The 14403-nt window shown below is 36.5% G+C and overlaps 1 protein-coding gene across 1 annotated transcript in view; it reads right to left on the bottom strand.

The window, feature by feature from the left end:
• Positions 1-461: 461 nt before the first annotated feature.
• The window catches only part of BACE2 (beta-secretase 2), a 61967-nt gene continuing 48025 nt past the window's right edge, over positions 462-14403 (bottom strand). Inside the window, exons 6-9 of the mRNA XM_014075021.2 lie at positions 7408-7509; positions 5139-5288; positions 4005-4173; positions 462-2835 (exon numbers count right to left, since the gene is read on the bottom strand). Of these exons, the coding sequence (XP_013930496.1) occupies positions 2582-2835; positions 4005-4173; positions 5139-5288; positions 7408-7509 (675 nt within the window). The 3' untranslated portion in view covers positions 462-2581. The remainder of the gene's footprint in view (positions 2836-4004; positions 4174-5138; positions 5289-7407; positions 7510-14403) is intronic.

Here is a 14403-nt window from a genome sequence, read left to right as displayed (position 1 = left end):
TGAAAAAAATGACCATTATGACCATTTTTTGCACTTACAACCACTGCAACATCCTCATGTGATCAAAATTCAGATGCTTGATAACTGGTTTATATTGGGACGGTTGCAATGTCTGTGTCATGTCATTACCTTTTGCAAACTTCTAACAAGCAAAGTCAATGGGGAAGCTTAACAAATGTGGCAAGAAAGGTCATAAAATTCACTTAACAAATGTCTTGCTTAGCAACATAAATGTTGGACTCAATTATGGTTGTAAGTCAAAGACTACCTGTACTAGTCTATCTCTGCATGGGGGTTGCCAATCACCTTAAGTCTTACAATGGATCCTGTTTGTTTTCATTGAAGATAGATTGAAGATTAAGAATAGCTGTTTCTTGTGGAAACCATGACACTTTTCATAAAAGTAACACAGAATTCATAGAACAAAATCAGTCCTTAACTAATCAGTCAACATGCCCATATAAATTTTTTACATAAAAGTTTATTTCAATTTAATTATAGGTATAAATAACCTTTATGATAGAGAAAATGTCAGTTGAAATGTTTGAAAATTTATGACTTTTCATCTTCCATGCTAAGCTTGGACATTGTGTTTTGAGGTTAAAAATGGTCCTTGGCCACTATTGCCCAGCATCTATTGTGACACTCATCAAGCTGCCATCTGTCTTCTCAGTTTACAGTAGATGGATGTGTTGAAACAACAATGCAAGCAAATGTCAGAAAATACAAATTTTGTTAGCCATATTTCAGCAACAAAGTTTTCTCTTTCTTAATGAATCAATTATTGCTTAATTTTTCAAGAATTTGCATTTATGCCATTCAAACCCAAAAATGATATTCCAAAACAGGGTGAATATGGCACCAATAAAAGGACTCCAAAAGTTCAAAAGTAATCTGAGAATAATACATTTGCCATTGCAATAATTTTTCTTTCAACATCAGCACAACTAGTAAAAGGTTTTGTGTTCCTCATGGAGATAATGGCTTAATCCTTACCCTGTGATCAGACTCTGCAACTTAGTATAATTTTAAAAAATAATTACAAAATATGTGAAAATAACACTATTACCACAATAAGTTTTTTTTTTAGTATTACAGGTTTTTTTAGTTAAGAATCATAGTGATGGATATTGTTTTAAATGCATGTTCTCATGTTGTGAAGACCTTTGGCACAAGTGCATCGGCAAAGGAAAAGGCAAGTTAACATAGACAAAATATGTGAATAAGCTCCCGCTAGCATTGTGTTTGCTATATTGAAATGGAGATCAATAAACATTGTTATTGTTAAGTAAAGTAATTAAACATCTGATCATTTATGGGTCTTCACCTTTCTCAGTCAGGTCACAGTTGAGTAAGTCATTTAACTGAAGAAATTCCCCTGCATTGTTACAAATTTGATTTCTAGTCATTAGAGTCTCCACAAATGGAGAGAGGGTGAGGGAGAGAGGGAGAGAGGGAGAGAGGGAGAGAGGGAGAGAGGGAGAGAGGGAGAGAGAGAAAGACTTTGCTTTATATCTATGCTGTTTCTGCAGGATATGTGCACAAAGACTCAAAGAACCCTTTCAAAGATCATTTATGCATGAATTTAGAAAATCAAGATATTTGTGTGCGTAGTAAAGTTGTAAATGTTAAAATGTCATGAACTGGGAGTGTGTGTGTGGGAGAGAGAGAAAGAGGGAGAGAGAGAAGCTTTAAAGGGATGTTCCAGTTGTGCTGAATGGAGCGGGAAGGCGATCGGCATCTATGTCAAGCAGATCTACCTATGTCTTACTGATAAATCCCTGAAGAGAGGCAGTCTTGTTTCATACTAGTTTCATACAAATTACATAATGGGTTTGATTTCTGTGTTTTCCACTGCTTAACCTTTTTAAAGAATCACAGAGTAAACCATTAAAAGAAATAGATCATTTTCCAAAGAGGAAAAAACCCTCATCTTTTTCTTTTTTTAAAAAAAAGTCTTATTTTCCTCCTTTTAATTATCAATCTATCTTTCTGCCAGTTACTGATGAAGTCATGATTCACCAAGGAACATATATTTTTAATGAAAAAAACATCAACGAAGAAGAAATATTTCTGTTCTTTATGGCAAGTCTGATGAATGGCTTATCTCAAAAGAATATTTTGTAGGTTGTTGTTTTGTAGAAATGACAATCTTTTTGGAACTATAAAACAAAGTTTAACTTTTTTTAAAAAAAAGAAGTGTACTAGGGGCAACTGCGTATATGAAGCAAGCAATAGAGTAGCATTTGAAATGGCTATATATTAACATAACTGAAATAATTAATTGTTGAAGTATTAAATTTATGTTAAAGGAGAATTGGAAGGTGATTTGGTGATAGACCACAGTATTTGTACAGAGTGAAGCTCAGATTTTAATCTTTGGCTAAAATACCCTAACCTTGTGCCCTGCAAGTCTGTTCAACTACACCACCTATAATTCTCAGCTTATATAATCATGCTGATTTAGAAGTACAGGCTGTAGTCTTAACACATCTTAAGAACCTCAGGGTAAAAAAATGGAGAGTCATTCTTCATTCCCTATCAGAATACATAAGGATTCTTCACAAGTTGATCAACTTCTTCATTTCCATCTATGCCGTACTAAGGACGATTCATCGTTTACAGTGTCGCAGTCAGCATAACGATGACGACAGCGTGATGGAATAAGCAGCAAGATGATGAGTATGAGAAGTACAAGTCCACAGAAACTCATAAGTGTGTAAGACACAATCCACAAGATTGGTTCATGGAGAGATATAGTTGATACACAAGTGCCTGCTACATCTGTGGTAGTAAACGGGCCTTCAATCTCAGATACTGGAGAACCATGCAGTTCTATATAAAAAAATTAAAAGAAAGATAAATACTGAGAGAGCAAACAAAAAGCATATATATGTTAAAAACTATAAGCCTATAAATGTTTACAATTAAATGCCAGTATACTCTGTTAAATGGAAGCTAAGGGAAATATGCATGCTACAAAACAAACACAATGTCTATATTCTGGAAACTTATTAGGGAAATGAGTTGAATTCAAAGCTATAAACTCTTATTTCACAATATTACAAGATTTTGTTGTAACAATTATTTTCTATGATCTGTAAAATCAAAGAAATCATTTCATTTCTGTGAAACTTTTTCCTGTGTATTGATTAATGTGAAATTGGAAGATATTCTACACATTTAGAAACAATTTATTTAGCACTGCAAGATGGGCTTTAAGAACATTATTTTTAAGATAAAATTTGTCTTTTTATTTACAAAAAAAATCTTTATATTTCAGAAGAGTAGCAAGGCTACTGATTCACATTTTCCTTTCCCAGATGGTTCAAGTGTAAGGTCACTTCTCACTACCAAAAAACTCAGTGTTCCATTGTTTATGTTTGTGTGTATGTCTTTATGTGTGGGCACCTATGTGATTAAGTATTTTTTTAAAAAAATGATATCTAAATAATTACTTTGTTCCTGAAACACAATGGATTCTTTTATTCTTTTGATCAACATACATAGAACATTTTGCATGCATAAGTTGTTCTTGCCAGTTTCATCAGTTTCAATAGCAAAGCATTTAATAATCGACTGAACATGCAGAAACAGATACAAAGTTTCTGTAACTGTTTGAAAAAAACTGAGTCCCTCAATTCATCCTATGAAATTCACAGGAAGCCATCAGAAATCAAAATTGTTCTGCTTCATCTATTTGGCAACATTGTTTGAAAAATTAAAAATCACAAAAACACATAGAAAAGTAGGTTCTCCTGTACAGAATATCTAATACCCATTTGTGACCCTCAGGTTTGAAATTTTAAAATATTCTTTCAATTCAAAAAGCACACTATAACCCTTTGACATTTCCTCTATTTATAAAAATATGTTTGAACTTTAACATAAGCCCTAAAAGTATTCATAAAGAAAGATAATTCATTAAGAAAGATCTCTATCTCTCTCTCTCTCTCTCCCCCTCCCCTCCTCTCACTCTCTCTCTTGTTTTACCCATCACTTACCAGCACAAGTACTTAATGCAAATCCCACTCTCTTTTGGGCTCTATCAAAGATGACATAGAATCCTTCCATCACTGTAGCCCCAATAACCAAGGCACTGGAGGAAGAGGAGATACCAAACCGATAGCAGTCTAGATTCTGCCCTATCCCTAGAATCGGCTGAATGTAAAGCTGGTTTTTTTTTTGAAAGACATAAAAGATGATTAAAAAACTAAAATACACCTCAATGAACACTCAATAAAACCAAATGATTTTTTTAAAACTGTAAAATAAATACAAGGCTTTAAAAGCAAGAGCAATCACCATATTACCAGTCAAAATGCTCAGCTTATATTTCACATAGACATTTAAATACCTTTTGACTGGTATAATTTATCTAGATTTGCTTTAGCTTAAATATGGCTACTGTGGTGATAAAATGCAAAGAGAATTCTACAGAACTAGTTGGGAGACAACCATAACATCTATTGTTGTAAGCTAGGTTACAGTAAACTAAAACCTGGAAAAACATTCTGCAGGAAGACAAAGGCATAGCATTTTCATATGATGTCAAACAAAACAATAGAGGAATTGAGCATGTCTCAAATGACCTTTGCCCTTTTCAAATTAAGCTGTTAAAAGGACTGTGCAAAGGTTCAAGGATGCTTCATTTTGACAGAGGATTGAATAAAACACTTTCAAACTATTTGTGAAAATATCCTATGCTCTTCCACTCGATAAGCAAAGTGGCCATGTTTTGTCTTGAGGCCTCCTGAAGCTGCAGTAACTGGACAAGGCTGCTGTGCATCCTGGCTTTTATCCACACACAACAAAGGAGTAGGAACTGCTAGGCTTCCAAGTCCCTGTCATTTCTTCACTTTGACAGGGAGAATTGTACTGTCTCCATGGCATGAAACACCCTATCAAGGTAAAGCTAAGCCACCTCCTGCTGTCCTTGCTGTTGTCCAAAGACCCACCAAGACTCTCCCTGGATGGGAATAAACATCACTACTGGAATTCTTAACAAGACACACAAGCAGCAATATCTATAATGGGATGCACATGAACAGCTGTCAGTACTTAGTTTAGCACATGATTAATCCATGTCCATCTTCCTTGTCATAAATATTAGTAATAGTAAAATAAGAGCTCCAGACCTGTGGAAGGATAGTGATTCGAAAGGACTGGCTGGAATTAACATCTCTCAGATAGATAGAGATCTTGGGAAAGAGGGCCCAAGGATTTTCACTTTTATCCCAGCAGGCAAGCTGTGTGCCACTCCAAAATCCAGGTGTGAATTCTTGGATCTATAAGGAAAAACAAAACAAAAACCCAAACTCTGTCCCCACCTTAGCATCTATACAAGGTCTCTCTATTACCTGATTTCAGTTTTTGTTTCAGTTTAAGAAATTGGATCATAACGGTGCACCAGTCTCCTAATCATGGTATTTATTCTCATAAGAAAAAGTAGGACAATACTTTTACATACTTCCACATGAAGCTTCAACAACATGTTGAACTTTTGACCTGGAATTGCTATATGTAGCAAAAGGTGTATAAACAGTAGATCTGTGCTTCCTGCCACGGAAGATGCAAACAAATCCTCTTCCTTTTGGATAGGGGCACAGAAAAGGTATGCTATGAAATTATTTGAACAGATCGGCATTGAAATCAAGAGGAAGACTGCCTGCTTTCATGCTCACCAGGGCAGATTACCATATTTTTTGGACTATAAGAAGCACAGGAGTATAAGACACAACAAGATTTTGAAGTGGTAAATTTTTTTTAAAAAGTTTTTGCACTCTGCAAGCCTCCCAAACCCTCTGCATACCTCGTTTTTTGTGAAAAACGGGGCATGCAGAGAGTTTGAGAGGCCTGTAGAGTGTTCCTGCGGGGTTGGGGGGGCAAAAAATGGCCCATTTTTGCAAAAACAGGGAATGCATATGCTTTGGGAGGCTTGTAGTGTGCTCCTGGTGACTGGGGGAGGGACAAAATGGACAAAAAATGGGCCATTTTTTGCTTGTTTTTGCCCTCCCCAGGAGCACTTTGCAGGCCTCCCAAACCCTCTGCACTTCCATTTTTATGAAGGGGGCAGGGTTTTGGGAGGCCAAAAATCCTGTATTCAGTGTTTAAGACACACCCAGATTTTCAGCCTCTTTTTGGGGGGGACGGACAAATGTGCGTCTTATACTCCAAAAATATGGTAACTGAAGCCTCTGAATATATCAGTAGAGGTCACTTGGGTTTTAGTTTTCTAGCCTCTTCACTGGAATAGAAAGTGAGAGAAGAAATTCCTGCTTATTTCTAGGAAACTTGCCATTTAATTGTTTCCTCTATCTATACAGACATAGGCAACAAACCAGCACTTGCATACAGGGTCTCACTCTCCGTTTGCTGTCCACAAAATATTCCTGGCAAGGATGAAACTAACATTTCTAACCTTTTAGAAATGCTGGTTTCACCCAACATAGTAACCTCATGACACTGTGCTCCATGTCCTGCAACTCCTACAGATCAAAACCAGTTTTAAAAGGTGTGGTTCCAGGCCATAAAAACACTGGCCATTCTTGATATGCATTGCTTCAGTAACATCACTTTTACTTACCTGGTTTTTGTGGTCATCCTGGGTCTAGCTAAGGGGCAGGCAGGAAAAGTTGAGAGTTCTGACATCCTGACTTCTTTGTTGTACTTTTAGATGTGTACATGTTTTTTCATTGTATTTATTAATATGATCCATATTTTGAACTTTATACCATATGTAGAAAATCAGTCTTTAAAACAAATACAGCTATGCCTTAAAAATAAGATTAAATACTTATCCTGTTTAGGGTTACCAATAACAAAATAAACATTTTATCCCCGAATCTGCTGCATACATGAAGCTTTTAATACACTGGAGACCACAGAAATTATATAGCAGTGATGGCGAACCTATTTTGGCTTGCATGCCATAAAGAGGGGAGCACAGGGAGGTCATGCGGGTGCATGCCGTACCCATAATGCAACGTGTGACCCCTCCAGTGTGCATGCTCCCCCCCCATTTTTTGCATGCTTTTTTCGCCCTTCCCAGGCTCCAGAGGCTTTATAGGAGCCTGGGGAGGGCGAAAAATGGCTTTAAAAAAGGCTGAAGTCAGCTGGCCACCTGCGTGCTGGCCAGCTGACAGACAACACCTCGCGTGCCCTGACAAATGGCTCCATGTGCCACCTGTGGCACACATGCCATAGGTTCGCCATCCTGGTTATATAGTATGGTTTTGATAGCACAGAAATTTAATTTATATATTTCTCCATCAAGTCTCCATCCAAAAAGGAGAAAAAAGAATCTAATTTAGTTCCAATCTTTTGATTACACATCGTACTATAAGCATTGAAAAGAATTCCTTTAAGAACTTAACTCGGGAGACAAACTCTTAAGCCATAGCTTACCAAAGAAGTCTGTGTAATGGCTTCCACAACAGCACTAAAGACTTTTTCTGGCAGCCGCAAGAGAGTTGTTCCACTGTCCACAATTGCTTTGTCTGAATTGTACTGAAAGAGGGAAGGAAGAAAACACTTGTCATAACAATTAGCAAGTCAATAATAAACTTTTGGGGGAGAGAAGGTGAAATATTCACCTTCAATATATGAAAACATATATTGAAGGGCCTGGTATCAGATCTTCTGAAACTTAATTCATACTATGAGGCAATAAGATCTTTGAAGTATCTTGAAGAGAGAAAGGTTTTTTCTAGCACAACAACCCAAATGGAATAATAAGACCAGCCTTGACCTCTCTTCTCAAGTGTCCCTATAGTATAAATTAACTAACGGCCTCTTGATTGACCTCGTCCTTTAAAGGACCTTCTTACCTGAAAATGAAAGAGATGTCTTTCCATATCTAGTTCATTTTTATAGCAAAGTAAAGATAAAATAATCACCAGCAATGATGCCTATCCAGGACCTACTTTAGATTTTTTTAAAAATAGAACCCCAAGTTCCTCCCCTTGGGGACATATAAAAAAGAAGATGTGATGGGCTTATGCTTATGGAGCTTGAAAATTCTGCTAACTAGTAAAACTCCAGTTGTATTGGTTTTCAATTCACAACTAGGTCAAAGTACAATGATCTGCTAGTATCAGAGGAACCAAATAAAACTAACAAGTTGTTGAATATTTTAAAGGTATCCAATATTTTAGAGGTGAAGAACATGGAAAATGATACACTTGATTTGTTACAACAGATAAAGTGTCATTATCTGTATAAATCTGCTCCAACACCACTCAATTTCCACGCTATTCTCTTACCAATTTCCACGGCACATTTTCATAACCACACATTTAAGAATCCCCCCCCATAGATCTTCTCCTTCTTCCCTTTAACTCTTTGATCTTTATATACCATTAAAAAGCATGATGCCTTTGAGCATATAATCAAAAGTAGGACTATTTTTTTTCAATTCCTATCCTTTTAAGAGCACACATTAGTTTTGTCTCAATATTCTATGCTGTCTTCTTTGAGTAGCCCAGATGGAAGCATCTATTATTTTTCATTGTCATTACAATTCACTCAAAGGTGGAGAAAATAGTATAGGTAATCCTTGACTTACAACAGTTCCTTTAGTGACCATTCAACATTACAACAGCATTGGCTTCCGGGGAGTGGCCTGTCGCCGGTCGGCAGCTTAACAGAGCTGCCCCCAGAATTCAGGATCGTTATCTACTCAATATCAAGAAGATAACTCTTTTTTTCAGACAAGAAAAAAGCAGTGAGGAATCTCAGCTGGTAAGAATCTTCTTTGAAGTTCACAGTTTGTTTCTTTGTGAGCTGTGGACGGAGGGGGAGAATCAACCCAAAGCTGAGTCATTCAACTCCGACCTGAACTTCGCAGCTGTTATTCACAGCACGAGACAGGATCCCCTCCCCCTCAGGACATTCTTTAGAAAAGAGACTATTAAAAGTCAATACGAGCAAAGACCAACTTGTGAACTTTAAAATCTTTTCTCTATCTGAAATACCAGCTTCAATGTTATAAAAACCTCTTTTGCTTAATTGTCTTCAAAATGGCGTTTACAGCTTCTGCATCTGTTATCTCCGGCTTCCTGCTACAGAGGTAAAGAAATAATCTCTTATAATTTAATTAGAGCTACTCCCTTAAAGCTTTCAAGACTCTTTGTTGACTCAGACACATTCCAAACATTCTAAACGGACTTTCTCTTTTGAAATCCTCCGTAAAACCCCTTGGAAGGAAAAAAAAAAAAAAAAAAGAAGGGAGAAAAGGGGGGGGAGGAATTTCTTTTTCTCCACATAGCACAGTGGATTAGTAATTTAGAATATATAATTAAAACCAAAATATAATGGCATCCAAATCAACCTCTGTTAAATTACCTCCGAAAACGTCTCCCATACCTGGCACAAAGTTGCAGCCCCCACCATCTATGCCCCCTAGTGGAGATGTACTAACAAAAGAATTTTTTCTGGAAATGTTCAAAGAATCCAGAGAACAGAACTTTGAAATGTTTAAAGAATTCAGAGAACAGAATCTAGAAATGATTAAAGATTTCAAAGATGAAATAAGGAATGAGATGGAAGTTCTATATGACAAATTCGATACCAGGGTCACTAAAATGAATGATAATATGATGGGAATTGTAAATGTGATAACAGAATATATTTCTGGAATGGAAGATAATTTAGAAACTCTCAATGAAGCTAAAACTAACCTGATATCCAAAACTGAAGTGGTGGAACAAAAAATTGATAATGCTGAAAAACAAATTATTATGATACAGTACAAGCAGATGGAGCTTGCATTAAGAGTGAGGGGGCTGCGTGAAGAAAAGCAGGAGAACTTAAAGCAAATGTTTTCTGAAGCTTTTGACCGTCTGGTGGGAAAACCGGGATCCAATTTTGATTGGCAGATTGACAGGATTTTTCGTGTTAACTCATGGGCGGCAAAACAAAGGCAACTTCCCCGAGACGTGGTAATATACTTTGTTACAAGAGAATCTAGAAATATGATACTACAAGAGTCCTACAATACTAAGCTTCAAATTGGTGGACAGGACCTGATTGTTCTGAAAGAAATACCGCCTCAGATGCTAAGAGCCAGAAGAGATTATGCTTTTCTGGTGGAAGAGCTCAGAAGGCGCCAGATACAGTACAGATGGGATGCCCCATTCGGTATTATAGTTACAATGGACAAACAAAGATATCGTCTCAGCTCTGTATGGAAAGCTCGTGATTTCTATCATAAGATTCTGAAGATGGGATATCCTGAACCTTCGGGATATGGTGAAAAACCACGAGACGAACAAGATAAACAGCAAACCACACAACCATCAGATAAAATGTATCATCTCCCTCTTCCGGAAGGGCAAGGAGTCAAGGAAAAAAGATCCAACCGCAAGACCACCAGACAAACGGATAAACAAGCTACTATGCAACAATCTCAACAATCATTGGCCACTGACCAAGGAGCTACTGCAACAAGCTCAGAAGCTGTGGGAGGAGCCAAACCAAAGGTGAGACAGGCCTTGCGGGAGGCTCTAAAAAAGCTTCAGGCAACCAAAAATGACAACTAAGATTTTGACATGGAATGTTAACGGATTGAACTCTCCACAGAAAAGAAAGAAAATATTTCATTATCTTAAACAGTTTAAGAATGACATAATTTGCTTGCAAGAAACTCATATCAAATCAACCGATCAAAAATATTTGTTTAACCCCAAACTGGGCCAACATTTTGCGACCTCAGCCATGGAAAAGAAAAATGGCATAGTAGTATATTTAAGAAAAGACATTAAAGCTGAGCTAATTGAAGCAGATCCCTTTGGAAGATATATTGCATTAGATTTAATCTTAGAAGGGAAAAAGACGTTACTTGTGGGAATTTATGCTCCTAATCAACAACAAGATGGATTTTATAGAAATCTCCATGCTAAATTAGTACAGTGGGATTTTGAGTCTTGTATATTAATGGGTGACTGGAATGGCGTGATCGACACCAAAAGAGATAAGAAGACAGCTCGCCCGAACACCAAATTTCGAGCTAAGTTACCCAAACCCTTTTTTGACATGCTGGACGACTTTGAATTGCGAGACGCTTGGCGCGAGAGGCACGCAGAAGAATATGACTTTACCTTTTTTTCCAATAGACATCAATCTCTTTCAAGGATTGATTTTATACTAATTACAAATGATTTACTTTGTAGGGTGAAGAAGACAAAGATTATGGCGAGAGTTCTTTCAGACCATAATCCAGTCTGGATGGAATTGGGAAGGGTAGCCCAGGCAAGAAGGTCCTGGAGGTTGAATGAAAACTTATTTAGATATGAAAAGTATGTTAATGATTGTAAAAAATTGCTATCGGAATATTTTGTCTTCAATATGAACAAGGGTACATCTTTGGAATATGTATGGGATGCAAGCAAAGCGTATATGAGAGGAGTATTAATGAATATAAATAAAATACATAGATACAAACAAGGGCAAAAACGAAAAGAATTGGAAGAGGAAATTAAAGGGAAAGAGTCAGAATTAACATTGAATCCAGGAGATACAAAGATTAGGGAAACAATTGCTATATTAAAATCTCAGTTTGATATGCTGATCTCTGACCAGGTAGCTACTAGTTTATTATATGCTAAACATAATACTTTCTGCAATGCAAATAAACCCGGTAGGTGGTTGGCTTATCAGATTAGAAAAAAAAGGAAAGCTCGAAATGTAACCAAATTGTGTCACGGAGGGAAGGAAGTGTTTCAACAGGAAGAGATTCAAAAGGTATTTCGGGAATTTTTTACAGAGTTGTATAAAGGGGATAAAATTAAGGACGGCGATATAGACAAATACCTAGATAAAGAGAAAATCCCCCTACTCAGAGAAGAACATAGGCATAAGCTGAACCAACCTATAACCTCTGGGGAAATTTTGCAGGCAATTAAACAATTAAAGTTAGGGAAAGCACCAGGCACAGATGGTTTAACAGCTATTTATTATAAATATCTACAGTTAGAAATGGTAGAACCCCTCAGAGAACTATTCAATAAAATTCAATCGGGAGGGAAAGTGCCTCCCTCGTGGAAGACTGCGTTCATATCGTTGATACCCAAAGAAGATCAAGACCTCACCCAACCAAAAAATTACAGACCTATTTCATTACTTAATGTAGATTATAAAATTTTTACTAAAATATTAGCAAATAGGCTAATGGGGGTAACTCAGCAACTGATACATACCGATCAAACTGGTTTTATACAGGGCAGACAGATGAAGGATAACGTTAGATTAATTATCAACGCTTTAGAATACCTGGGAAAGAACAATCAAATCCCGGCCGCATTCATATTTTTGGATGCGGAGAAAGCCTTTGATCGAGTTAATTGGCAATTCCTGCTGAAGACATTGCAAAAAATGCAGATAGGAGATGGCTTTTTACGGTCAATTGGTGCAATATATCAGCAGCAAACAGCCCAGATCATTGTCAATGGAAGTCTGACAGACTCCTTTCAAATTGAAAAAGGTACAAGACAGGGCTGTCCTCTGTCCCCATTATTGTTTATTATAACTTTGGAAATACTGTTGAATAAGATACGGGGCCTGGGCGGTCTAAAAGGGATCAAAATTAGACAGCAAGAATATAAAATTCGTGCATTTGCGGATGATCTGGTTATAATACTGGAACAACCTCAGGAATCTAGTAGGGTATTATTGAATACGATCAATCAATATGGTCAAGTCTCGGGATTTAAAATAAATCTAGGAAAAACCAAAATAATAGCTATAAATATGACTATTAAACAGAAGGAAGAACTGGGGGCGACGCTAAGATGTGAGGTAGTTAAAAAAGTTAAATATCTTGGAGTTAATATCTCAATCTCAAATGGGAAATTATACAAGTATAATTATGAATCACTTTGGCATAGTACACAGTTGGAGTTGAAAAGGTGGGAAAAACTGCATTTGTCCTTGCTGGGTAGAATAGCGGCAGTAAAAATGAACATTTTACCAAAATTTTTATTTCTTTTTCAAATGTTACCAATACTTAAAAGAGATGCGAATCTTTTAGAATGGCAGAAGGGTATCAACAAATTTGTGTGGGCAGGAAAGAAGCCGAGGGTAAAGATGAAAATAATGCAAGATGCACGTGAAAGAGGAGGATTGAAATTACCTAACTTAAAATTATACTATGACGCAGTGGCATTATCTGCAATTAGTGATTGGATTCATCTAACTAATGACAGAATTTTGAATATCGAGGGATATGATTTGTTATATGGTTGGCATGCTTACCTGTTATTTAACAAAAAAACGGATAAGAAATTTAAAAATCACATCTTAAGAAATGCTTTATTGCGGGTTTGGAAAAAATATCAACATAAACTAAATGATAAAGTGCCCATGTGGGCAATTCCTAGACATGCAATTGAAAATATGAATGTAGAACAAAAACACGATAGAACCACCTATAGACAACTTCTTATCTCAGAAAGAGGGGTGATGGAACTAAAATCTTTAGAGGTACTTAAAGAAGAGAAGGTAGTTCAAACGTGGTTTCAGTATGGTCAACTACAAGCTAGGTGGAAAACAGATCAAAAAACTGGCTTTGTAAAAGTTGAGGATAATTTGTTTAAACAAATAAAAGATCAAAGCTCAATGCATATAAAGAGGATATATAATGTATTAGTACAGATGGATTCTGAAACGGAACTGATTAAGGATTGTATGATAAAATGGGCTCAGAATGTCGAGGAACCAATAATGCTTGAAACATGGGAAAGAATCTGGGTAAGGAATGTGAAATTTACACAAGCACAAAACTTGAGAGAAAATTTTTATAAGATGTTTTATAGATGGCACCTAGATCCTAAAAAGCTTGCCTCTATGTATCCAAATGTTCAACCTAAATGTTGGAGATGTGGTTCTTGTGATGCTACATATTTTCATATATGGTGGACATGTCGTAATGTTAAGGCATTTTGGATAAAAATATGGTGGATCCTGCAAAACATCTTTAAAAGAAGGATAAAATTTACCCCCCAGCTGTTTTTACTGGGTATATGCATTGATTTTACAGTAGCAGAGACTAATTTGATCCTGTATTTAATAACGGCAGCAAGACTCTTGGTGGCGCAGTATTGGAAGAAGAAAGATTTACCCACAATTCAAGAATGGACTTTGAAAGTTATGAACTTAGCCGAAATGGCCAAAATCTCAGCATATCTCAAAGAACATTCAAACGAGAGATACAAAAGAGACTGGAAAAAGTGGATTGATTACATAAAAAGTAAATATGGGACTAAAAAACTCCAGATAGCTTATGCTTAGTATCGGTAATAACTTAAATTGTTTAAAATTTGGGTAACAGTAAGAAGCTGAGTTCAATGTAGAGATATCTTAGACTGTGATTGTTCAAAAATTATACCACGTATGGTCTTTGGGAAG

Source organism: Thamnophis sirtalis, unplaced genomic scaffold (genome assembly GCF_051295495.1).
Source record: "Thamnophis sirtalis isolate CommonGarterSnake01/CBP01778 unplaced genomic scaffold, rThaSir2_p1.2 scaffold_8, whole genome shotgun sequence".
In the NCBI taxonomy this organism is placed as follows: Eukaryota; Metazoa; Chordata; class Lepidosauria; order Squamata; family Natricidae; genus Thamnophis; species Thamnophis sirtalis.
The sequence above is the reverse complement of the archived record's forward strand: the minus strand, read 5'-3'. Positions and strand labels throughout refer to the sequence as shown.